Source organism: Varanus komodoensis, unplaced genomic scaffold (genome assembly GCF_004798865.1).
Source record: "Varanus komodoensis strain SLA01 unplaced genomic scaffold, ASM479886v1 scaffold132, whole genome shotgun sequence".
NCBI classification, from domain to species: domain Eukaryota; kingdom Metazoa; phylum Chordata; class Lepidosauria; order Squamata; family Varanidae; genus Varanus; species Varanus komodoensis.
The window spans coordinates 330,130-355,037 of NW_025335381.1; the positions used below are offsets into that span (position 1 = coordinate 330,130).

Here is a 24,908-nt window from a genome sequence, read left to right on the forward strand (position 1 = left end):
GTGCGGGGCGCGGCGCAGCCTCCCGCGGGCGCACGGGCAGCGGCGCAGGTGCGCCCCGCCTCGCCTCGCCTCGCCGGGGCCCCCTGCGCTCCCGCCCGCCCTGCGCAGGGAGGGCACCCGCCGTACCGTCTCCGCACCGTGGGAGCGAGGGATCTGGGCGGGAGGCGCATCGCAAAGGGATCGGCAATGCGCGTAAGAAGAAACGGCCGGTCGGAAGCAGGCGCGAGCTGGAAGCGGTGCAGCCCCAAGCTGGGGTCCGGATCGGGGCCCCAGCCCGTGCGGACCCGGACACTCCTGTAAAGGTGCCCGTGTGAACCCTGCGGTTGCTTGCACTTCTCCCGTGGACGGAGTCTGTCTGTGGGGGCTTCTCCTTCCCGCTAACGGGGGTGGGGGTGGGAAAGGGGCCTGGGAAATCCTTTCAGGCAGCCAGACTTATTTTCCTCCAGGAAGCTGAGGCAGGAAGCGAAACCTGCCAGCTTCAGGCTGCCTACATCCTCTGGGCACACCCTTGGTTCATCCAGACCCCAAATTACCTGGGCACACCGAGGCCCCTCCAGAAACAATCCCCCACTCCAGTACTGCTCGTCTGTCAGGTGAATAACACATCCTGCATCTTTTAGAGAGGGAAGTGACCCCTCCGCAACCTTCCATGGGTCTCCACATATTTACTTTGAAGACATATTTCTTTCGACAGCCCTTTCCATCCAAGATGGCTTACGAAACAGTCGCACACAAAACCCAAATCATTCTCAGCACATAAGCAAAAAGCCCCAGGATTCGTTGCGGGAACCCGAGTGTCTATTTATTTATTTAAAACGTATCCCGTCCGATCCATAACATCCTGGTGTCTACTTTGTATGTGGATTTAAATGTTTGCTCCATTCGTCAGCTGAACCACAGCAGCATCTGCAGCGAGCCCAGGTGGTCACCAGGGGATGCCGAGGACTGGCGGCCGCAGTACAGTTCACAAGCATCACCCCCGCACCGCACACGTGAAACTTCCGGGGAATTCATCTCCGGGACAGCCCAGAACTGGGACTAAAAAGTCAGTGCCCCCCTCCCCAGATCAGCTCCAAATCCACACTCTGCCCCCCTTTGTTTGTGAGCGAAGCGTGTGCACTCAGGAAAGCAGCCGGTGGCTTTACAGCGCCAGTCGACCCAGGCAGTTCAGAGTTTTGTGGGATCTTTGCAAAGGGTCCTAAAAGAGACAAGGGGAACTCTTTGGGGAAGTTCAGCGCCATCCATGCTATAATTCATATTGGCACGCCTTTATTAAAGCAACCCAAAAAACATATAATGTTGTTGTTCAAAATTCTTCAGGCAACAAGGTAAACAAAACAAGAAACAGGCAGCTGATGTTGGAGTGATGGAGTTTAGCATTTTTTTTCTGGCTAATGCAATTCCCCCCTCAAATTGTGGAAAATAGGTGTTTCTTATTGCTAGCAGTGTTTCTAGTGGAGGGGTCCCAGTGCTACCAGAAGAGGCTGTGCGGCCCGTCGGGGGCCGGCTCTTGCAGGGGGCAGCCACGCTACGCGCCCAGAGGGCCTCGGTGCCGCGGGGCCTTGAGTCGGCCGTCGGCCTAAAGCTGGGAACACGGTGGGAGGCCACCGCTCAGCCATGGGGCGCGACGCAGCTCTTCTCCTGCCGTGAGGGCGCTTGGCCACAGCCGGACTTTGCTGAGGGGCCTGACCGGCCGCTCTGGCTCAGGGCCCAGCCCAGGGCAGGCCGCACCAAGCGCATCGCCTTCCCAAGGGGGCAAGTGCGAAACGGGAAGGACTGTCATCTGCCTAGCCGCGCTCCTGTGGCCCTGTGCCAGGGCTGGGTGTCCAGGGGGCGGTCCTCCCTGCTTCCCACGGGAAGAATCCATGCCCATCAGGAGGTGTTCAGGTCTAGGAATGCCAGCCCGGCTCGGCAGCACAGCCCTTTCATCCAGGGGCACAAGGGCTTGGCTTCGGGGGAACACGTGGCCAGGGAAGCAGGGCGGATGCAAAAGCGGGAACTGGGGCAGTGGGCAAATGTGCGGGCCAGAACGGGAAGCGAAAGCTGGGTGAGGAAGGGCAGACGGGAGAGCGGCCAGGGGGGGGAGTCCATCCTGGGTTCCGACGTGGCAGCACGGACTGAAGAGACCCGGAGCGGGAATGGACCCAAGACCTGGAAAGGGAAAGAAGCAAATGCAGATTCCACAGCACTTGTACGCACGATTGTTGGGGCAGATGGAAAGACGAAAAGTTTGTCAATTAAGTCATCTGCCTGATTATCTAAAACGGTTTCCCCTATCCATGAAGCAGGGGGCTTGTTCATACATTCAAACCAGTGCGTACAGAATTAAAAAACGTAGGTGGCAAGCACAATTTTAAATGGTACTCCCTTTTTATTTTTACATCGGAGCCAACTTCCAAGATGATGCAATATTCTGAAGAAAGAAATACAGACACCTGTATACAAATGTAACTGCTTTGTTAACTAAATAAGTTAGTTTACTAAAGCACACGTTCTGTGGCGATTTACGCCTCTGTTAAATACTGGCAGGATAGTAACTTCAAAACGCAGGCAGCCACCTTTGGCCTTGTGCTGCTTTTCCAGCACAAAAGATTCCCAGAGTAGTACACAGCAAAAGCACAAGGACAGTTTAATCATATTTTAAAAGGTAGGACTAAATTCCAGCACCGTAACCACCACACCAGCTCTCACCGCATTCTTTAATCTATTGTGTAATATATCAGTCTGTGTATCCTCACTGGGATTTTAAAGTACTTTGCCAGTTCAATCAGTACACTGGAATTTATTTAAGGTCAACCTGACTGTTTTGGGTGTGCCTTCGTACCTTGGTGGGGTTTGTGACTGTATAATAAACTCTGACGGATTGGTTCTGCCAACTTAATAAGGCTGCCAGTGACGGTGACTGGAAAGGCTTTTTATGAAAAAAGGCATTGCAAAATTCCTATCTTATTGTGTTACCTCCCTTATGATGTGACTTTAAAGAAAAAAGTTTGAGCCCTATATGAGCATTCAGCGAATGGGGCGGCATAAAAATGTTTAAATAAATAAATAAATAAATGTTGCTTCAATATTATGTTAACATCTTTTTAAATTCTAAAGTACTTGGGGTCCTCAAATACAAGTGAAAATAAATATAACAATATTGGTTTCAAATTCCTATTTAATGGTCTCAGTTGCTTATTTTAAAGCATTTAAATTTGCAATACTTTGATCTAACCTTGCTGAAGAACCGGTATCTCTGCCTTTGGCTCTTAAATACTTTTAAAACTAAAGGCTGGCAGAATACGCATCTTTTTCCTATGAACACCCAACACCCAGATGCCGCAGCTCAAGGGCCCTCCTGGCAGCGTTTGCCACACTTACAGCCACGACTCCCTGCTAGGATCTTGCTCCGGAGGCCTTCTGTGTGGATCAGGTCCTGGCTGCCCCTGGAGAAGGCCGGGTGCTCAGCAGGGGGCCTTCTGGCAGTCTCCAAGCTCTGCAAAAGCTGGAGAGGAAGCATGGCCCTGGGAGGGTTTCGGGGCAGCTAGGTCTGCTCTGCCCTGCCCCGCCCCACCCCAGACCCGGACAATAACGCCACTCTCAGCCTTGGCTCGCCGCCCACCTCAGATGGACCCGGAAGGCAACGGCCTTCTGCAGCACCGAGGCTCCCAGTCTCTGAACTGGAACACACTCAGCCACGAGCCGCTGGCTTCGGGAAGAGCCGGACACGGGACATGCGGTGTTCCCCAGCACGGAGTGGGCACTGCTGTCTCCGTGGGCTGATGCATGTGGCGTGCTGGCCAGAGGGGCTGCCCAGAGAAGGGGCAGGGCAGGGGCTTTCTGCACCCCCTCCCGGAGCTCTGCTCTGCAGCCACCGCTGCCCCCGTTACCTCTCTTGGTGCATCCGTGGCTGCTCCAGGGGGCCGGCGCGGTCCAGCCGCCCCCATCAACAGGGGCCAGGACGGGGACGCGCTGCCCAGGAAGGGGCAGCTGAGGAAGACCAGCTTGCTGAAGTTGAACTGGTAGGTGAACCTTTTGCCCCGGGTCTTGTGGAGGATGCGCTTGCTGTAGTAATACCTGCAAGGCAAAAGGGAGCGAGGGGGCAGGGGAACCGGGCCTCTGAGGAGAGTGGGGTGGATCCTGAAGAAGGGCGTGCAGCTTTCCATCTCAGAAAGCCCGCTCCTCTCTTCCAAGCCCCTTCTGGCTCCTCTCAATGGGCCAGTTGGGACGAAGGACGAGCTGGCTGTGGCCATAGGCCAGTGGGTGCCGCCATCTTGGATTCTCCGCTCCTCACAGCAGCCGTGCCAGCACGCAAGGAAGGCCGGCAGGCAGCACCGGAAGGCCCAAAGGTGGCAGGGTGCCTCCAGCAGGGGGACCCCACCCCCGGGCCTGGCCAGGGACAGCTGGACACCTTTCCATGTCCCCCCAGCAGTTCCAAGCTTGAAATCCATTCTCTGGGCTACACTTTGCGTAAGCTCACTGTACTATTGCGTGCATTTTTATCTTGCTGGATAAAAGTTGCCCTGAGAACTTCCAGAAAGCAGCATATAAATGCTTTGATATCGAGGGGCGCCCTCAGCCAGAGCCCCCGAAATATGCGGCGGGGAAGCGCGCCCCTCTCTGCCCCCGGCTGACCTGAGGGCCCGGCTCAGCTTGTCGTAGTTCATCTGGGGCTTGCACTTCCTCCTGCCCCACAGCCGGGCCACCTCGTCGGGGTCCTTGATGACGAACTCCCCGTACTCGCCCTGCTGCCAGGCGATGACGTGCCGGAACTCCTCCTTCTGCAGCAGCTCCAGGATGAAGTGCCAGAGCTGGATCTGGCGGGAGCCCGGGCTGGATTCGGCCTTGTAGGCCCAGTCCGGGAAGGTGAGACCTGCACCCCGAGGAGGGAAAGAGAGGCATAGATCTGACCCTCACAGCCCCTCTTCTTGCCCACCTCCTCCCTCTCCCTGGACATCACCCTTCCCTTGCCCCAGCCCAAGTCTGGGCAACCCCAGGACCTCCTGCCGGCCGGCCCGGCTGGCCCTCGGACTCCCCAGCTTGCCCCGAAGCCCTGGAGGGAGACGAGAGCGTAGCCCATGCCCTGCGCCCCCTCACCTGGTATCCAGTAGGAGCCGGGGAGAGAAGGCATCCTCTTGGGGCCACAGCCGCAGAGCATCCCCACCCCTGCCAGGGCGAGAAAGGGAACCGCATCAGGACCAGGCCGGGGAGCCAGGGCGGAGCGGCTGGCATCCTCCTGGCCGCAAAACATGGAGGGTTTGGTGGGAAAGACAGCACTCTGCCCGGCGGCAAAGAGGCTGGCAAGGGTTCCCTCTCCACGGAAAATATTACATTAATAATCTCTTTCGCTGGGCGTCATGCCACAGACAAACCTGAGTAATTCAGAAAATAAGCAGGAGGAAGGCAGGTGAAAGGGGGAAGCGAGCCCCTGCGGAGCCCAAGCGCTCTGGGAGGCCGAATCCACCCAGTTTCAGATCATGCAGTGAGATGGTGCTGAGTTATAGACATCCACGGAGAAAATATTCCTCACATTTGAATCGTCAGTGAAATCAGAGCAGATCTCACAAAGGGGACGTGTACCAAGCAAGAGGCCTTTCCGAAGTTTGCTGCTGCGACTTTCAAGGCGGTGTGCTGATCGTGGTGGGAAGCCAGCCCTTCCCGGCTGATCTCCGTTCCTTCCACCAAATCGCATTCGTGGCTGCCACAGAGGAGGGAGCTGTGGAAATTCGTGGCCAAAGACCTGCACACCAGAGAAGCGGGCGCGTGTTCCCAAGGCATCTGCCGTGCCCCCACCAGCCAGCGGCCCCCCAAGGGAGGCGTGGGGGCTGGGCACGGCTTCGTGGGAGGTTGTGGCCAGGCGCTGTCCTTGGCGGTTGTCGCAGCTTCCCTGCAGACCCCTGCCATGCCTGGCCACAACCGCCCACGCAGCTTCCCTGCAGACCCCCGCCATGCCTGGCCACAGCCTCCATGATCTTTCGGAGCCTCGTGGGCCATCTCTGGCTGCTGCCGCCTGAAAAACCCCCTCTCCAAAGTCCAGCTGGAACCAGCGAGGAGCCACGAAAGCCCAGACCCAGGAAACCGAGCCGAGACTGGATCGTGCATGGCCGGGCTCCTACCGCTTACCTGTTGCCCAAGGTGCAAGGCTCCGAAAGTAACTTCCAGGCGGGAAGCTCTGCGGGTCCCGAGAGCAGGTGAGCCGGACGGAGCGATAGCGAGAGGGGGAAGAACTGTTGCCTCCGCGCATTTGAAGGTCGGAGGGTGACCTGTCTCCATATATAACGGAAAGGAAAAGGGTTAATTTTAAATCTTCTTACCCCTCTGCCTTCGAGAAAAGAGAAAACAGGAGAGAAAAGGCTGGCCCACGTTTGGAAAGGCTCCTGAACAGGAGATTTTCCTGATGGGGGGGAGGGATCACTTTCACGGGGGAAAATCCATTAGCTTGGCTTTGAAGGACCTGATAAATGAATGGGCAAGGGCCAAGGTCACAGTTGGGCCTTAAATGGATTTTCTTGCCTTCTTATTAAAAAGGGAAAATTCACCTCCAGCGACTAGGGGTGGGGAAGGGCATTAAAATGTGGACAGCTATGGAGGGAATCCAAGAAGCGCTTTTAAAGTTCGATTGTTTGCAAATATAACCAGAGGGTGAGTTTGTTCAAGGTACGAGTTCATGATCACGAGGTACGAGACCAAAGCACCCCCGCCAGGGCCTCCGTTCACAAGTGCAAGGCGTGAACAGGCGTGCAGGGCCCCGGCTTGTGCTGCGGCCAGCGAAGGGACACCCGTCTCCAGTCTCTCCCCTTGTAGGTGGCACTGGAACTTCGAGAGGAGCTGCAAAGCATGGCACCACGCTCCAGCAGGTCAGCCATTCCCTCGTGGGCGGATGGAGAGCAAGGGATAAACATGGGCTGGACAGAAAGCCCAGAAACCCAGGCGGCGGAGATGAGGCGAGAACACCCATAGCTTCTGCCACACACGTGGGGCTAGCAGGACCGGTCGCTGTTCTGGCGGCCTTCTCTCTCCCCCCACCACTGCACTGCATTGCAGCCCCCAACGTCCCCTCTTGGCAGGTAAAATCGGGACCCCATTCCCACCTGCTGGACTTCCAGAATGAGGGCACCCTTGGGACTCCTCCCCGCACGCAGTCACCTTTCCGCATCGGCAAAACCAATTGCCTGCCTTAATCCAACCTTCCTAAAGGCTGCAGTGGCCTCCCGTGGGGTTGCACTCCGACTCCCACCATCCCCAGATGGATTAAGGCAAGCATTTGGCTTTGCCACTCAGAAAGATCAAGGTGTGCAGAAACGGACTGTGTGGAAACTTGGCTTCTGGACGTACCGTGGCTTCACACTTTCTCCAGAGCTCTCATTTTGGGTACCGCGGCTCTGAAGGGGGACGTGGCTGGCAGCCTCTCACGCTCCCCACCTGAGCAAGAGGCTCGAGTCAGCAGGCAAGGTGGGGGCACTGCCTCACCTGAGCACCCTGAGGCACCCTCATCCCTGAGACGCTCGCTCCCCACAATCGGCTTAGCTGTCCAGGCCCCGTGGAGCCGGGCCAGGCGCTTCGGTGGCTCTCCTGCTCAGCCCCACTGGCCAAAGAGGTCAGGGCCGGCTTGCTTAAGCCCCTAATGCTATTAGGACAAGCGGATTACAGGCCATTGGAACGGTCAGCAGGCTCGGCGGGTGAGGGAGAGACAAGGGAAGGCGCCGATCCCACAAGGGATGAGCCGGAAGCTGCGAAGTGGCCAGGAGAGGAGGGTCTCCTCCCGGAAGCCGCTTCCCTTGCTGCCCTCCTACGCCCACCCCGATTCAGACACTCTGTGATGCTGCCCGACCCACTCAGGCCGAGAAGGCCGAGCAAGGCGGGGCCGACCAGCCGGGAATCTACCTGGCTTTGGGGGGCCCACCTGGACCCAGCTCCTGCCTCTGGGGATGCACCGGGGCGGGTGCTGAAGCTTTCCTGCATTTCTTGCCGTGGAGGCCTAGGCTGCTGTTGCCGCAGCCGGCCACTCTTGCCCACTTTCTAACGCCAAGCAGAGCCTGCCCCGAACCGGCGCCGCTGTGCGGAGGGCCCACCGAGGCCGCCTCTGGGCCGCAAGTGGCCACGAGCAGCTGCCACACAGGAGCGCACTGGCGTCGAGAGCAAGCGAACGGGCCCCAGCACTGCGCAGGCGGCCCCAGCAGGCGGCGCCAGAGGCCCCGCAATGCGCCCGTGCGGCTTCCGTGTGCGCCCGCGTCCCCAGCACGACCTGCCTGGGCGACATGGAGGTCGCCGCCCCGTGCACTGAGCACCCGAGCGCTCCCTTTGCGCACCGAGTCATCGGCTGGGCTCCTCAGCAAGCGCCAGCGATCCCACAGAGGCCGGGGGCACGGGGCACCAATGCCCCCGGGGACAGCCGGGTGGCATCTGCAGCTTTCTGGGCTTCTGCCGGCCGGGCTGCTGGGCTGTGTCACACTGTGGCTTTGGCTGGAGGCTGGCAAGAGTGGGCTGCGGATGGTCTCCCCTTCAGCTCGCCCATTGCTCTGTGGGGCAGCTGCTCCTGGGAAGGCTGAAGCTCCTGGTTCCTCGCCCACCCCGCAGGGCTCCAGGGACTGCAGGCGCAGCTTTGCATGAAGACCCCCTTCCATCTATTTAACTGAATCCCTTTCTCAGAACCATGGGGAATGGAAACTTGCTTTACATTTAGAAGGGCTGGGGGTGGGAGAGCCCCTGCCGTGCAAGCAGAAGCTCCCAGTCTCACGGTTCTGGTCTGGAGCCCTCCCGGTCCATGCGGACACACCAAGGAGGCCTCCTGCCCCTGCCTGGAGGAAAGGTCTGCTGGACACGGACGGAGTGCCACGGGCGCTCAGGGACTCGGCAGCCTTCACCACTGCCTCCCCGTCCCCACCTCACCGTCAGCCCCACAGCGGAACGCCTTCCGGGCCGAGGGGATGCTCAGAAAAGCTGCACAGCTGCTCGCAGGACCCGAACAGGGGAACAAAGCGTGGAGATCCCCGAGGCGCAGGCAGAGGTGGCCCTTTGGCTCCCAGGGCAGCCCGGCACCCCACAAAAGCCCTTGGCTGGCATCAGCTGCCACGGGCCGTCCCGGCTGTGGGACACGGGAAAAGGCTGGCCAACAGGAAGCCCCGAAAAGGCGGCTCTGGAGGGGCCCCTGCCTGCGTGCCCCGCGAGGCGAGGCGAGGCTGCCACTGGCTTGAGAGCAAGCCCCGTGGAGTGAGGGGCCGACGGCCATGGGGAGACGCCTGTGCCCGGCAGCAGCAGTGCAAAGCCAAGGCGTTGCCTGGGTCGCTTACCTCGCGGAGGCACCTGGCTCGTCCTCGGCCACCTCTCCTCCCTCCGTCAGGATGGAGTGGTGTTCCCCTCGCCTCCCGCGCTGCGCTGGGGACTTGAGATGAACGCCCCGTGCTGCTGTGTCCACGGAGAGCGCTGCGCTGTGGGGACATGCTAACCCCCGCTGGCCCCAGGAGGCTCTCAGCACAGCAGCTCTGCCTGGGAAGATGCACCTGTTCTCACAGGTGATTTGCCACGAGCCAGGGTGGTCCCCTCCGCCGAGCCCAGCCCCCAAGAGGCCCCCAGCGACCGACTGCCAGTCCTCAAGCTGGTGCCCTCCAGAAGTGCGCCTGCTCTACACGTCCCATCACCCAGGACGGGGGTCGGAGTTGGCACCCCCAGCAGGCATCCAGCTGGGAAGGGCGGCGGCACCCCAGTGGCCGGACTCGGCTTCTGGGACGCTTGCGCTGCAAAGCGCCTCTGACACTAGCAAAGGCCCCAGACGAGAGCCGGGGTGGACGGGCCAGCCCTGCTCTCTCTGGGGATGCCGCACACCCGGCTGGAGCCCTCAGTCTGCGAGCACCGGCTCGTCCACAGCCCTCCTGCTCCTCCAAATTGGCATCCCGGGGCCGGATCCGGGTGTCCAGCTGGTCCAATGCGGCTGCTGGTGGGCTTCCCTTTCGACCCAGATCTGGGCCACGGCTGGGGTACCGGGGGGCTGCGTTCAGCCCGGGAGCAAAGTGGTCTGGCCATCCCTCACGGGGGGAGCTGCCCTGCTGCGGCATCCTGCAGAAATGACCTTCCCGGAGCCGTGCCAGCTGGAGGACCTGAAAAAGGCCAAAATAATCTGCGGTGTTAACTTTTCCAAGCCTTTCTTTTGTTAATGATCGACCGTCGTTTCCTGATCCAGCGCCCTTTAAAAGAACAAATAAATCCTTTTTTGCACGAGCCACCCAGGGCCGGGACGGTGCCTGCAGCAGGATCCAAGCAAAGTCTGAAGCTGACTTCTTCTGTAGGCTACCGGGGGGGGGGGGGGGGGTTGCATGTGTCTCGGGGCAGGACACCACAAATTGTCGGCTTCAAATCAAAGCCTTTTATGCAACTGCTCTTACACAAGGTACTCGAGAGCACCACCAGCCCCGTTCGGCTCCCAGGCTCCCCGACATGCAATTAGCGCTGCGGGTCTGGCCCTCAGAGCAGCTCCGGATCAGCCGGTTCCTCCGGCCAGGCAGGAACCGCCACGGGTGATCAGGCGCTGCTCTTCGCCATGTGTTTTGGACTCTCGCCTCAGGATACTGGAGACCTGGGAACACGCCTTCCTCTCACCCTTCCTAAACGGCTGCGGCGAGCCGAGGGGGCCCGTTTGCAGAGACGTGCGATTCCCCGCGTGGGGTTGGGGCACTGGGCCTGTCTCTGCCGCTCTCCTCCTGGCTGCCCCAGTCCCTTCCTCCTCCACCAAGGCCCCGTCTTTGAGCTGCACGAGACATTCAAAATGGCTAAACCCACACGCCTCTGCTTTGCAGACTCCTTCCCTGAAGGCACCTGCCCGGGCCCAGGCATGTCCCCGTTGTGCAGCACAGAGGGACGAACAGGGTCCACCAGGCGTCTCCACACCCACCACAGAAACTCCGTCTTCGCCCAGCCGTCCAGCAGCCTCACTCGCCCCTTTCCTGCCTCCAGCGTACCTCAGGAATCCTCCACTGCTGCTTGCAGCTCTACGGCCCACTCTGGGGAGCGTGCGCCCTGTGCGTTCCCCTCTTTGGGCCAGACTTCGCCTCCCGAGGAAGCCCCCGAGCAATGTCTTCTGTTGGAATTGAACGACCTGCTTGGCAATTCCCCCCCAAGGATCTGCCGGGCCGGCCAGGGCCAGGGCTTCCTGCCAGCTCAGCCACATCTGCGGCTTGCGCGAGGGCCTGGGCAGCACCAGCGCGACATGGACTGGACCGACACTTCTGCACTCTCCCACACACCTCGATGCGTGGGGAAGAGAGAAAATCATCAGGGCAGGAAAAGGGGGGACCCTGCCATGAACGGGAGGTGCGACACACGCCCCCCTTCTCGTGAGCAAACGCCCGCTGAGTCTTCGGGCTTCCTCGCCTTTTGCCCACTGTGGAGGTGCCCGCAGGGGCCACATCCAGAGCGGTCCTTGCTGCCCCTGGCAGCCGGTACCCCTGCAATGCATATGGACATGCACGTTTCTGCAAGTCTCTTTTGATTCAACGAAAACGCATCCCTGCCAGGGACTGGGGTCTCAAAGTCCTCAGGAGGACCGACCCTGGGGGGCCATTCCCAAGCCCCCAGAGGGTCCCCTCTGCTGTTCTTCCTACTGCAGGGCTTTCCTTAGGGCCTTACTATGCCTAGTGTCGTTAAATTGGAGGCAAACTTGTTCATCCCTTAAGGAACAAATGGCAGTCTGTTTGTCCCACCACCAGGCGAACGACCCCAGCCTCGTGCCGGGCAGCTCCCCCCTGGGCCGGTGCGTGGCTCCTGCTCCCCATGGAAAGGGGGGGGCGGCACGGATGCGAGGCACTGCCTGGTGCCTGGCGGGTCCTGGGAGGTGAGCTGGGGGCGAGAGGACGCCTTGCTCGAAGGGTGGCCAGGTGGGCTGGCTGTGGCCCCGCTCCCCAGCGCTGGCTCCCGGGACCCGTCCGCCTCCCCGTGGTGACCTGCTCCGGGGCAGCGCTCCATGCTCCTTGGGCGCAGCTGCCCGCCTGCGGAGGAGGGCCTGCCGCCTCTGCCCTGGTGCCTGACGGGGAGGGTGGTTCGAGTTCCAGGCGGGGGAACGGCGAGGCGAGAGCAGGGCCGTGCCCAAACGAGAACCAAGACAGAGCAGTTACCTGATCGATACGCGCGGAAGGGGGCAATCCGGCGGATCGACAGCGCCATCCTCGCTCTGCTCCTCCGGCGGGGCTGCTTCTAAGGGCACGACAGTTCAAGCTGGGGGGGGGGGGGGATCCCCAGGATGGAGACGGTGCGCGGCCGCGAATCTGCTCTCCCTGCCTCGTGCCGCGAAGGCCTCCGGATCTCGCCCGCGCCAGCACAACATTGTGGAAGTTCAGCGAGGCAGGGCCTCTCCTCCCTCCCTCCCTCCCTCCCTCATGTTACCTCAACACCCTCAGGGCAGGGGCTTGGCAAGCCTGCGAGGGACGCCGGCGCCCATCACCCACAGCCACTCCCGGGGAGCAATCCCACCCGAATGGAAGGGCTCCCGCCACCCGGGACCTACCTGTGGGCCCAGGGCTTCCCTCTCCTCTGCCTCCTCTTCCTCCGTGGCATTGGAGGGCCACTGCGGCAGGTCAGGCGTGCCGAGAACTCCTCTGTCCTGCCCGGACGGGACCCGGGCCGCTTCACGCCATTCCTGCAGAGGGAGAGTCCAGCCATCACGTGTGCTTGCGACCCGGACGGGGACGTCCCCGGCCACGGTGCCCGTGTCCCGCAGCAACCAGTGAGCCCATCCCGGGATACCAGCGAGTCGGCAAAAGCAAGATACAGAGGGCATTCCCAGAGGCTTCTTTAAAAGGTTTATTTAACTTTTTAAATTTGAGGTAAAATACTTTTCATATCAACTTCCATAACAAAATACAGAGCTATCAGATACCCCTGGAAAAAATATGTATATTATACATATATTTCTATAACATTACATCATATATATAATATATATGCAAACTTTTTTTGAAGACTTTATAGAAAGTGGAACGTCTAAAGGCACTGCACAAAAGCATGAGGACTACTTACATTTTTTTTTAAACATACAATTTTAATCCTGCTTTACATGGACAAATACCTCAAGCCAAGAGCTGCCTGCTCATACAGGTTGAGTCCCTGCTGAGCCAAAGCATCATAAAGACAGGACCATGTCTCGTGAAATGGATTTCGAGGAGGATCATCAGTAAATACTTTGTTGCTTCAACACTAAAAAAACTAAGTGAAGAGAATTTCAAACCAAAAAGTCTCTCTTGTTCAAACCCACCAGGATTCAGAAGGTACAAAGAAAAACGAAAAGTAAAAGACGGTTATGGAATTGAAGGAGCAACCAGAGAGAACCCTCTCCTGACCATAAGAACTTGCCGTCTCTCGCGGGGGAAGGAGAACCGACGTTTGCTTGCCGGGGTGGGCCGGGGCTCTCCCGGGAATGGCTGTCCCGGGACAGCTGCCGAGGGCAGGGAGACGAGGGCTGGGAACGGGGCCGGCACGGCCCAGAGCACAGCAGTCCAGCGTCACTGGGCGCATCCCGCTTCCCGAGCGTGTACGACGCGTGATGCCCACCTAACGCACCGCCCTCCTTGCTCGCCCGGCCGTCCAGGCTGGCGTGCGGCTACGAGATCTGGCTCTTCCGGCGAGGACCCGACAGCCGACCTGGTCGTCAGGGTTGCGCCAGGCCCGTCGGTCGAACCTTCAGACGCTGGTGGTGGTGTAGAGGTCCGATATCTGCCCAGCCCACCCCTCAAAGTGCCCCCGCCAGGATGGAGAGGGGCAACTAGCAGGTTTCCCGCCCCCCCGCCCCATTTCTACAGCTAGAAACTCAAAATGGTTTTTAAAATGTGAATGCATTCTTGATTCCCCGTCACAGGTGGAAGTCAGCCACCCACCGTTCCCGCTTCAATATTTGGCACAACGAACAGCCTCCCGTTTCACGTTCGCTGCCATTTTGCTGCCAGGGGGCGGGCGGGGAGCGTGGCCCCCTGCAAAGCCGCCGCCACGGATCCCTGAGCCGGCCGCGGGGAGGGAAGGCCTGCCGGTGCAGCCGGACTCCCGCCGCCCCCCCAGCAGCCCCCTCGTCCAGCACGGATGCTGGCCGGCCCACAGTCCCCGCCCAAGAACCTGAGTCCGACACCCGTGAAAGGCGAGGCCCGCTCCGCAGTGCAATGGCTATCGGGGGGCCAGGTGGCGGGCGGGGGACCCACTGACCCCCCACGGCAATGGGGGACACCCTCCACACTCGCCCCCCGCCCCCTCTCCCCCCATGTAGAGAGCCCCCCGCCCGGATTCTGGCACTTGGGTACGACGGACTGACGGCTGGCATGTCCTGACCAAAGGCGGATGCGGATTTCAGTTCCTGAGTTGTGAGCCCACCTCCGTCAGGCCCCCCCCTCGGGAAGGCCCCCCGCAGCCAGAGGGGTGCGTAAGGCTGAAGTGGGGACCCGGTGGCTGAAGCTGCGGAGGAACGTGGCGTGTGGCAGGGAGACAGGCGCAGCCCCGACCCACTCCCTTTCCCCGCCCAGGCGGGCCCTGCCAGGTGCCAGCCCCACAGAACGCCCCCCTGCCCGGCCCCCCGGGCACCTCCAGCCTCGCCAGCAGGCCTGGTCCCCCCAGACTGACCTGGAGCCAGGCCAAGCGGAGGAGAGAGGCACCGTGGGCATTCCAGTGGGGCAGCAGGCGAGCCCAGAGGGCCCGGGCTCGCTTTCGGATCCTACCTGGGAGGTGCAGCGGGCCGGGGGTCTTGCGCCTGCCCCGAATTAGGCAGGGCACGACTCCCGAGCTGGCCAAGGATGCAGCCAGTGGACAGGAGCCTTGGCCTGGGCAACCAGCGCACCTGTCCGTGGCCCCGGCACCCCATTCAGAGGCTTGCCCCACAAGGATGGGGCACAGTGCCAAGAGCAGAGTGGGGCTCCTCCCATCCTGCACTCCCAGGCACGAAGGCAAGTGGGCCGTGGGCACGGCGGACCCCCACCCCTCCGGCCACAGCCCCGTGAGCCCCTCTCCCTGACGCCAGTCTCACAAAGGTGCAGTTAAGGCAAGGCGGAAAGGGGCCCCGAGGCCCCGTCCTTTGGGGAGGGCCCGCAGCCTCTCCGCCCGGACGCCCCCAAACACACCTGCGCATGGACAAGGCCCGGGAAGGGGAGTCCAGAAGGGGCGCATTAAAGGCATTCGGGTTTTGGTTGGTTGTGTTACATCCACTTAATTCCCTATCCCTGAAAGCTTCCGCAACTGCTTGCCATGGCTTCTTCAATATTCCAAACAGGTTATCTTAAACGCGACCCCCCCACAAACTAACCCCCGAGGGGCGAAGTCTCCATGCCTGGCAGCTTCCGCGGCCCGCAGAGAACATCGTCTCTCCCTATAACTCGCGCTTCTCCAATGCAAAGACAGTGCAATATGCCCATCCCCCCCGAGAAAGTATCTCCGTTTTTGACACAAGACACATTCCAGTTCTTAACAGAAAGGGAGTCCTCCTCTGGTCGCCACCCACCTCCCAGGAAAGGAACTATGTACATTCAGAGAGATCCGCGCTCGTATCAAATGCTATAGAAAAAGACGGGGCTCGGCAGCCGCTGGCAAGACGGCCAAGCGTTGTCACAAACGGACAGCCCGAGCACCGCCGGAGCGGCCCCCCGCCAGTCCCCCCTTGGAACGTGACAAACTGCATTTCACCTGTAGCACGCACGCACGCACACACACACACAAAGCCGCCCCCAAACCCTCCAGAATGTGCCAAGCCACTCCCACCCCTCCGCCTGCCACCCGTCCTGCAGCCGGAGGGGCCTGCGCCACGGGCCCCGCTGTCCTAACTATCCACAGCAGCCTTCGGGGCCAGCAGGATGTGTGGGGTGTCCAGACCGCTGGCCCAGCACGGCTTGCGGCCCCGGTCCCGGTCGCCCTCCTCGGGGGCCTCTGCCTGCCGGTCGCCATTCCAGCGGCGTTTGAGGCGCAGCTTGGGGGGCATGAGCGCATCTTCCCTCTTCTCAGGGGCCCCGGGCTCCCCCGCAGCTTCCTGTGGGGGCCTCTCACCAGCTCCTCCTTCCTCTTGCTTTGGCTTTTCGACCACCGGAGCGCCGGCCTGGGGGGCTGCTGGTGAGGCTGCAAGCCAAGACGGGGCGACCGGCCGTGCGAAGAGCGGCTTCTCCTGGTCCTGGATCCTGGGGGGCACGGCTGTGCCAGCGGGCCCCGCCAGGTCCTGGGCTGGGGAGCCCCTGCTGGCAGGCTCCTGGTCCAGGACAGGCTCGGTCTTGATCTGGGGGGCTGCTGGGGGGGGCTGGGGGGCGGCCGGCCCGCCCCCTCGGCCGCTGTCCGGCCGCTCACGGTTCTTCCGTCCAGCAGGCGGGGGCTGCAGCTTGATGGGGAAGGGCGGCTGGTCCTCCGAGGGCAGCTGGCACGGCAGGTGTGGGATGAGCAGGCCCGGGTAGCGGGGGAAGGTCCGGGGGCTCAGGTGGTAGTTGAAGACGGAGCAGGCCTGGGAGTGGAGGAAGTGCTTCATCTCCTCCGGGTTGAAAGAGAAGCAGCTGCTGCCCCCCGCCGCAAAGGGGCTCATGCCCGGGGAGGGGCTGTAGGAGAAGAGGGTGGGCGTCAGCGACAGGGCCGGCGAGAGGGGGACATTCAGGACTCCCCCGCGGGCTGGAAGGGGGGACACGGTGAACGGGCTGTGGGGGTCTGCGTACATCCCAGGTCTGCCGAAAAGAGGAAGCACCAGGTCTGGCTTGCGCTTCTGCGGGCCAGCACCGCCCAGGGCCGTGGCGGCCACGGCGGTGGCGGAGCCCCGAGAGGCCAGAAGGTCGACGCCGCGCCGCCAATCTGGAGAGCCGCCCTCTGGCTCTGGCACAGGCGGGGACTTCTCCCCGAGGCTGCCGTTGCTCACAGCCTCCTGGCTGGGAGGGCCCAGCGGCCTGCCCGAGAAGCAGCCGGGCTGGGCCTCTTCCGTGGGAGACTGGCCATCCAGCGGAGGGAAGTGGAACCGGGAGGAGGCCGTGGGGACCGGCGGAGCGCTCTGCGGAACGACACCTGTGGAGGAGGAGACAGGCAGGAGGCGGCGTTAGCAGCGAGGCCGGCCAGAGTCGGCCTCCAGAAGCGGCCAGCCGGGCCAGCAGACCCAGCAGGTCGGGGGCGAGGGAGCGTGGGCCTGGGAGGGCCACGGCTGCCTTGCGCAAGACCACAGGCAGCGAGAGAGCCAGTGTCGGAGGCTGCACAGGCTCGGGCTCTCGCACCCCAGCTCAGTTCCGCGTGGCAGCGGGATGCAGAGCGGAGGTGCCACCCTCAGGCTGGCCCTGCAGCGCACGGTTCTTTCAAGGCTCCAGGGCCAGGCCATCTGAGGCCAAAGGCAGGGGGCACTCGGCCGAAGGCCCGGCCACTTCTCTCCTCCGCTGTGCTGCACTGCAAGGGAGCCATCGGAGATGGTCTTTCCACTCCTGTGCCGCACAGAGGAGCAGCTCCGGTGGCCAGCGGCCCGCAGAGCGTCTTCTCAGCCGCAAGGGGGGCGCTCCGTGTGCTGCAGAGCAGAGCGTGGCTCCTGCATCACTCGTGGCCTCAGGCAAGCGGCCGCCCCTACTGCTCCCCGGCAGCCCAGAGGGGAGCATGGGGGACCCGAGGGGGAAGGAGGGGAGCTCTGAGCCAGGAGGCCGGGTCGGCTGCACCCTGAGCTCAGCCTGGGCTCCCGAGGCGCTCCTCAGGCTGCGGGGCCACACAGGCCCTTCCGCGGACATGTGTGGGGCAGTTTTGCCGCTGCTGTCCAACGGGAGGAGGCCTCCCCTCCGCCACTGAGAAGGCTCCTGGCCACCCCACCCCAGCCCTCCCCCACACTGCTGGGCTCCCCGCTCACCAGTGGGCCGGATGTTAATGAAGGGGTAATTGGGCATCACCAGCTTATTGAAGTTGAACTTGTAGGTGAAGCGCTTCCCTTTCGTCTTGTGAAGGATCCGCTTGTTATAGTAATATCTGCCAAGAAAGCGAGCGAGCGAGCGAGGTCAGCAAGCGCCACTCTGGGAGCAAATGCGGGCCCCGGGATGCGCCTGCAGTCGGGATGCCCGGAGAGAGTGAGGGGCGCAGCAAGACCCAACCTTGCCGCCACCCTTTCGTCCTCCTTGGCACTCAGCAGAGCGCTCTGGGGCCATCGGGGCCGCTATGTGCTGGCCCCACGGCTGCCTCACGCCACCCCAGCCCCTGCCCAGGATCCTCGCCAGGCACTTCCAGGGAAAAATCCCTGGCAGCTACCGAGGCTCCGATACTGGTGCTATCACAGCTCAATCAGGGCAGTCTCCGCGGCGCAGCCGGCTCAAGGCCACCTGGGCAGGTGCCAGGACGCCGCGCGAGGGCGTTGCCGAGTGCTTGCGCAACCACATCCACCCGGGTCCATGCTGCGCTCGGTGCATCGAGGGTGACTAATGCCTTGAGGAGGGGAGCGGTGCCCTGGCACATGGATCGGGCGGTGGCGGGGCCACTCCTGAAGAAACTGCTGGGCCCCGAAGGCCTTAGGAATTTTAGGTGGGGGCAAAGACCCCCTTCTGGGGCAAGGTTCTCGCACAGGGGGGCACCAGTTCCAGGTGCTCCTGGATGACACCGACAGACTCCTCAATACGGAACTGGTCTGGTCCCTCATGCAACCCTGAACTCCTGCGCGGGGTGACTGGCGGCTTTGGGGCATGTTTCAGTATGAGCAGGCGAAGCCGTGGAGGTGCCAAGCCAGCGCCCGGCGCCAGCCAACCGCACAAGCCAAGCTCAGCCCAGGCAAGCCCGAGATGCGGCAGGTTTGGAGCGTGGGGCCCTGCTCGCTGCACACTCTGCCTCCCACCAGCTTTGGCTGGTGGCCCAGCTCTGCTCTGACCTGGCAGTGGGGGCCTGCTTACGGAGCCCCCCCCCCCGTGTGGTCTCTAAGCTCAGGGATGCAGTGCGCTCTACCGCGGGCTGCCCCAACACCGGCTCTGGAGGTGCAGCTTCTGCAAAACGGGTTACGAACAAGGGCCAGGCAGCTCACGCACAGCTCCAACGGTGGCCAGCTGCACCGGCCAGGCGTCTGCTTCTGGGCCACACCAAGCCCACGCTTTACCCTACAAACCTAGCGTGGCTCAGGACCACCAAATGCGGCAGATCACCTCTCCCAGGACACTATGAGCAAGGGAGGCTTGGCTGGTGGCAGCAAAGGAAAGGCCCTTCCCGGGGTACCCCCCGTTCTGCAGCAGGCTCCCCACGGAGGCCACCGGCTGGAGCCTGACCCTACGGCAGGTCACGTCGCTGGATTCACGTTACACGGAGGTATCATGTCAAGGGTCCCACAGGTCTTGTGACTTAGTTTGTGTACTCTGCTGCAGCTTTTAAAACCCGTTTTTAAATGTGGCTTCTAAGTTGTGCATGGTAAATGTTATGTTTTGTTGTTATGTGTATGTTCTGTTATTTGATGCCTGGGGGAAGGTGCCCAGAGAGCTTCGGCTATTGGGTGGTGGACAAATGGAATCACGTGAGCAGCAGCCAGCCTGCAGTTCTGCTCGCTGCTCTTCTCTGGGCCATTCTGATCCTAGCAGAGGCATCCCAGGGAAGGCCTGGGCAGAGCTTCCTGCTTCAACTATGCAGCCTGTGCTTCCTTGCTCACGCAAGCTGCCAGGATGGGATCAGAGGGCACACGGCACCCAGCAGGCCGCAGCTCCCTCGGAGCCAGTGCCAAGTGATCATGAGCCAAGCGGCACGGCCCGTGTGCTCACGCAGGTTGGCACCTGCCCAGTTCCAGCTGCTCTGCAAAATCAGCGGGCGGTGCCCAGGCCAGGAGCTCAAGAGGGCAGGGCCAGGGTGTTGGTGGCTTGCCAAGGAAGACAGCCCGGCATGGGGGGACTAGCCAGAGCCCCCGCCTGATGCCAGGCCGCAGCCAGGAGACGTGCGGTGCCTGCTGGAGGGACTGGGGCGGACATCCCTGCTCAGGCAGCCTCTCCAGGGCAGCCTGTTCATGCCCAGAGAGTGCCCGTGGGTGGCTTGGCTGGGCAGTGCGTGGAGGGGCCCCATGCACGCTGCCTGCATGGCTGAACCAGCTGCGACGGGGAGTCTTTTGGCCTTTCAGGTTAAAGGGGCCAAGACACCGTTGCGGTTGTTATGTTGCTATCGCTCCCATCCCTTTGACGCCCAGGAATCCGATGGCGGATGGGCAGCTACGCATCAGGCCGCTTCCTGGCTCCCAGCCTTCCACCAAGGTGACGCCTTCCGCCTTGCAGCCCAAAGGAAACAAAACGGGGCGGCCGCCATCCTTCAGAGAAGGTCAGGGAAGGCGAGCAGGAGGAGGAGCCCTTCTGGAAGGCCGGCAGCGGGGCCTGCGGGGCCTGCCTCCTCAGGGGTTGGTCCCACACGCTCCACAAGGCGCTCTGCCAGCAAGTCTGCGGCCCGCCAAGTTCAGACTGCAGGGTCTGGCAGGGTCCAGAGGACGCACCAGATGCGGGAACTGAGGGGCAGCCAGCTCTGGCCGGGCCAAGGTGCACTGGGGAGTGGACCTCTCACCCCCGCCGATCCAAGCCTCACCAGAGCGAGGGTCGTGCCAACGGGCCAAGCACGGCCGGCCGGCCGGCCGAGGAGGGCGCTCCCAGCCTCGCCTGCAAGGCGGCCAGCGCATTCGTCCTCAGCCCCACTGACCTGAGGGCCCGGCTCAGCTTGTCGTAGTTCATCTGGGGCTTGCACTTCCTCCTGCCCCACAGCCGGGCCACCTCGTCGGGGTCCTTGATGACGAACTCCCCGTACTCGCCCTGCTGCCAGGCGATGACGTGCCGGAACTCCTCCTTCTGCAGCAGCTCCAGGATGAAGTGCCAGAGCTGGATCTGGCGGGAGCCCGGGCTGGATTCGGCCTTGTGTGCCCAGTCTGGGAAGTGGTAGCCTGAAGAGCCCAAGACCACAGAAGGAACCATGAGCTGAGAGGCCAAGACATGGAGGCCCACCTCCTTCTGATAGCCAGCCTGCCTCCTGTCACCCAGCCCTCCTCTTCACGTGAAACTTCATTTCTAAGTCACTCTAAAAAGCTCTTTAAAAGCAACTTGACCCCACAAACAAGAAACCCCACTTTCCAACATGTGGAAAATAGCCTGACCTACATCCTTTCCCCCTTAGCTGCAAAATATTATCCCTAGCTCAAAGCCAATGGCCACAGAGTCTGTTTGGTCCTGGGTTTGAGGATGGCGTGACTAGATGAAAAGCCCTTGCCTAGGGTGACCTCGACAAGCTACCCTTCCATCTCCCACACCCTTCTCTATGGGGTGGCAGTTCCCCTTTCTCCATCACTTCTCCTGTCAGGTTCCCTGCCTCACATGCAGCTCAAGAGCCTCTCATGCGAAGCTGCCCCTTCTGGCGTCTTGCTCATTGTGGCTTCCTTGACATTAATACCGCCATCAGCCACCCGTGGACTGGCGTGGCTTTTTTCAACCTGATCAGTCTACAGGCCCGTCTGGAAAAGAGCTCTTGGTGCAGGACAGGACTACAGTCTGCCGCCGACCTCCCATGCCAAAGGGGCTGTTCCCATGCAAAGAAGGCAAAAGCACCGAGTTTATCAAAGGCCAACTTGTGGGTATGAGCACAAAGCACCTGGCTTACCGCCTCCTCCTTCTGGCTTTTCCATGATGGGGCAGCCTGCCTTCATTTCTCTGCTTCTGCTGGATGTCCAGGAGACGAAGGGAGAGAAGAGGAAAAGCCACAGTTACCTCTCTGCACATACTCACTGCAGACAGCTTTCCAGCCACTCAACCTCCTTCAGCTCAAGAGCAACCTCCCCAGGGGACCCCCGGAAGGCTGCAGCCAGGGCTGCTCTCACTGCTGTTTCGAAAGCTGAAATCACATTCCACCCAGCCTGCAGCAACAGACAGCAAGCGTGCCATTTCATATTCCTTCCTAGCTTCAGCATTACGGAGCTCTGTGCCAAGGAGACGACTGCCGGGTCTCACACAGCAGGAGAAAGGATCTGCCTGGCTGCAGACTGGGAGAGCGGCCCTGAATGTTGGCTCAGCCACTAAGGGGCAGGGCAAAGGATCAACCCCCAGTTCTACTTGAAGAAAGAACATCTAAGCGTGATTATTTCAGAATGATGAAACCCACATGAAGCACAGCCCACAAAATCATGGCCTTCCTTATTCTTCAGGAGTTTCTAGAAATAAAACACACTTTACTTTCTTGAGAGTGTGACACCACCAAGCCCACTTCTTCAGTGCTCTGGCATGTGCCGTTTGGCCCACTTGTAGCAGGAGAAGGAAGCTCTCTGAGCCCACAGGAGCCCTGGCAGTGGGAGTGGCACTGACTGCCCCAAGTGGCATTTCCAGGCACTCCAAGGGACAATCAGGACACGGGCTCGTCAGCCCAGCCCAGAGGAAGGAAGAATGCTGCTTCCAGATTTGTGCCCTCAAAGCTTCCGCTGGGCGGCTCTGCACTGAGGTGACAAAGCTGCTGGGGAATGAGGGAAAAGGGAAGCGCATGCCAGGAATCAGAGCTGCTGGTGTCAAGAGAAACAGGATCCAGCAGTGCTGCCGGAGAGGCAGCGGCCTGAGGGTGTGTTATGCCATAGCCCTTATTGGCACACACGATCCTGCCAGCCTGAGACAGCCCACCTGCCTCTGGAAGCCCAACTGCTTGGCAGGCCTCCTATTGGTGAGCCAGTCCTCTAGTGCACGAGAGACAGAGTTTTCTTGTTGGCTTCCTTCCCTTCCACCACACCCGTGTTTAAACAGTGAAGTCACCCGGAGACTATTTTAAGCCAAGAGAAACCCCCAGAGCCCTACAATCAGGAGTCAATCTGCAGATCCCTCCACCACTCCTCTGCCTTCCTGAGCAGGCAATTGATAAGGTGGTAATAAAGGGATTACTTGACCCTGCATTCACAATGCTCCACAGCCTTTCTATGGGGAACAAACGCTCCCTCCCAGGACAGCCCAATTCCCTACAGAGAACTGCCTGCTGGCACCAGAAGGGAGACAGCTGACAAGGAGGGCCAGCCACACACTGCCTGTGGGGCAACCTCAGGCACAGAACACCCGCCAAGCATGACCAAGCCTCTTCGGGATTCCTGCATAGGAACCAGCAACAAAGAGAGAACCAGGGTCAGGTCTGGAGTCATACGCCTGCCTGTGCACAAGCCCGTCTGGGCTTGCTGCCTCTCAGCCGACCCGCCCTCAGAGGGGTTAAATGGCTGCAGGGGGGAAAGAAACATCCATGCTTGCCACACCCAGCGTAAATGGGGGGAATGTACGAGGATCACCAACACAGAGAGATCTCAGACTGAAACTGGGCTCTTTTTGTCTCCAGTACATCACCCATGGTGCCAGTCTGTCTCCCACACACAAAACCCTTCGCTCGGAGCAGCCAGACGCCTCCTCAGGCATTCCCTTCCATTAACTTATTACACATATATTCCAACTATCCTCCTGAGAGTCGGTGACCACCACCAGGATCGCCCAGGGACTTTGCGACAGCGAATCAGGCTCCTCGGACTGCAGCCAGCACTAGCCCTAACTCCTGCCATACCGCTCACCTTCTGCTGCTCCGAAGAGCCAAATAATATGAGGTACAAGGACACCTGCTAACCTTACAGGATCGCAAGAAAGGCTGCAACTGGCTAACTACAAGAACATACAATGCCTGGGAATGGGCATTTCTCATCAGCTTCTTTCCTCTCTTCTCCCCTCTATAAATCAGCACTGCCTTTGGAAAATCATCTTACGCTTACTCAGTCTGAATTTTCATTTAGTGCAGCTACTTTGGAGGCCTATTGCCAAGCAGGATATTGTTTTCCACACACACACGAGCATAGGAAGGCAGAAGAGCCCTGAGGCCGGATCGGGCTAGAAGGAGCCAGCCTAGGCTAGCGCTGAGATCCCACAGCAGCCAGCCAGGCCAGGCGGCCCATGGGAACCCACCAGGACACGAAGGCAGCAGCCGCCGCCCACGCCGGGCAGAGAACAGCTCAGCTGCCCCGGCCAGCGCAACCGGCGATCCTGGCCAGCCTTCCCCACAGGCCGCGGCGCGGCCCCCCTTCCAGCAGCCCTCCCGATCGCTGCCCGCCCCTGCCCCACTGAACGCCCTCTCACCTGTGGACGGGGTAGGCAGCCTGGCACCTACAGACGCTGCCTCCAGCTCCTATCAGCCACGGCCAATATGGCCGGTGGCAAGGAATGATGGGAACTGGAGTCGCCTGAAAGGCGATCGCGGGGGTGGGGCGCCGCGGGCCCGCCGGCTCTCCCCCGCCAGCCGCATCGCAGCGCGCTCGCCCCCGCCCCCGCGACGCGGAGGCCTCGAACGACGCCCCGGCCCGGCCCCGCCTCACCTGAACCGCGGCCGCTGGCTGGATCCGACCCTCCCCGGCCCGCTGGGCTTGGCGGCGGCGCTCTCTCCGGCGGCGGCGCGTCTCCCTCGCCCCGTGCCCGCTCTCGGTCTCGCCCGCTCGCTCGGCTCCCTCAGTCCCCGCTCCCTCCCCCAGCTCCAGCCACCGGAAACGGAAACGCCTCGTCGGTCAGCCACCCACTGCCCTCCCCTGCGTCACTTCCGGGAGGAGACCGCTCGCCCGAGGCCTTCCTCGCTCGACAGTCAGCCGTTTCGGCGCGGCCGCGAGCAAGAAAGGAAGGCGGGAGACTTGCGTCAGTTCCGGGAGTCGGAAAGGGGCGCTTGGGATTGGGAAGCGCGCGCGCACCCGCAGCGGCGGTGCAGGTCGAGCCCTGGCTAGAGCGTCACCGTAGCGCCGCTTCCGGACGAGGGCATGAAAGACCGGAAGGGGCCGAGAAAGCGCTCCGTGCTGCACACACTTCCCCTGCTTCACTGAAGAATTGGGTCCCCGGAAAGAAGGGGCGGTGATCTGTGGTCCGCACGGCCATCCCCGCAGTGTGGCTGCAGCGCCGAGCGCCGCCCTGCCGCTGGCCGCGGTCTCCCTCGCCACCGCAGGCCGGGCGCGGGGGCAGCGCACGGAGAGGACATAACGCCAGTCCGCCTCCTCTGTGCTGTACCTG

General features: G+C 61.3%; 2 protein-coding genes across 7 annotated transcripts; both read right to left on the minus strand.

Moving 5' to 3' along the window:
• Positions 1–1,389: 1,389 nt before the first annotated feature.
• Positions 1,390–13,726, minus strand: LOC123019624 (ETS translocation variant 3-like protein). 2 transcript variants are annotated; one of them, XM_044422637.1, is made up of 7 exons: positions 12,476–13,726; positions 12,087–12,165; positions 6,106–6,245; positions 4,618–4,855; positions 3,873–4,059; positions 3,364–3,487; positions 1,390–2,151 (listed from the first exon to the last, which is right to left on the minus strand). In XM_044422637.1, the coding sequence occupies exons 3-7, from the start codon at positions 6,224–6,226 to the stop codon at positions 1,580–1,582; spliced, it is 1,242 nt and encodes a 413-aa protein (XP_044278572.1). In that variant the 5' UTR covers positions 6,227–6,245; positions 12,087–12,165; positions 12,476–13,726; the 3' UTR covers positions 1,390–1,579. The 2 variants fall into 2 exon arrangements, with proteins under 2 accessions (XP_044278572.1, XP_044278573.1); XM_044422638.1 differs by lacking the exons at positions 6,106–6,245; positions 12,087–12,165; positions 12,476–13,726 and adding an exon at positions 5,080–5,169.
• A 492-nt stretch (positions 13,727–14,218) lies between these two features.
• LOC123019625 (ETS translocation variant 3-like) lies at positions 14,219–24,484 on the minus strand. 5 transcript variants are annotated; one of them, XM_044422641.1, is made up of 5 exons: positions 24,233–24,484; positions 21,508–21,572; positions 20,569–20,806; positions 17,783–17,898; positions 14,219–16,968 (listed from the first exon to the last, which is right to left on the minus strand). In XM_044422641.1, exons 2-5 carry the CDS (start codon positions 21,560–21,562, stop codon positions 15,758–15,760), a joined length of 1,620 nt encoding a protein of 539 aa, XP_044278576.1. In that variant the 5' UTR covers positions 21,563–21,572; positions 24,233–24,484; the 3' UTR covers positions 14,219–15,757. The 5 variants fall into 5 exon arrangements, with proteins under 5 accessions (XP_044278576.1, XP_044278574.1, XP_044278578.1 ...); XM_044422639.1 differs by having other exon boundaries at positions 21,508–21,575; XM_044422643.1 differs by having other exon boundaries at positions 21,517–21,572; positions 24,233–24,483.
• Positions 24,485–24,908: the final 424 nt, after the last annotated feature.

Excerpts from the sequence above, each read along its gene's own strand:
- LOC123019624 (XM_044422637.1), bottom strand. The coding sequence starts at position 6,226 with ATGCGCGGAGGCAACAGTTCTTCCCCCTCTCGCTATCGCTCCGTCCGG. Across the intron at positions 3,488-3,872 it reads CCACGGATGCACCAAGAGAG|CTTTTGCAGAGCTTGGAGAC; the intron begins GTAACGGGGGCA and ends CTTCCTCTCCAG. Across the intron at positions 2,152-3,363 it reads CCTAGCAGGGAGTCGTGGCT|GTCTTGGGTCCATTCCCGCT; the intron begins GTAAGTGTGGCA and ends TTCCCTTTCCAG.
- LOC123019625 (XM_044422641.1), bottom strand. The coding sequence starts at position 21,562 with ATGAAGGCAGGCTGCCCCATCATGGAAAAGCCAGAAGGAGGAGGCGGT. Across the intron at positions 17,899-20,568 it reads AAGCTGAGCCGGGCCCTCAG|ATATTACTATAACAAGCGGA; the intron begins GTCAGTGGGGCT and ends CTTTCTTGGCAG. Across the intron at positions 16,969-17,782 it reads CATTAACATCCGGCCCACTG|GTGTCGTTCCGCAGAGCGCT; the intron begins GTGAGCGGGGAG and ends CCTCCTCCACAG.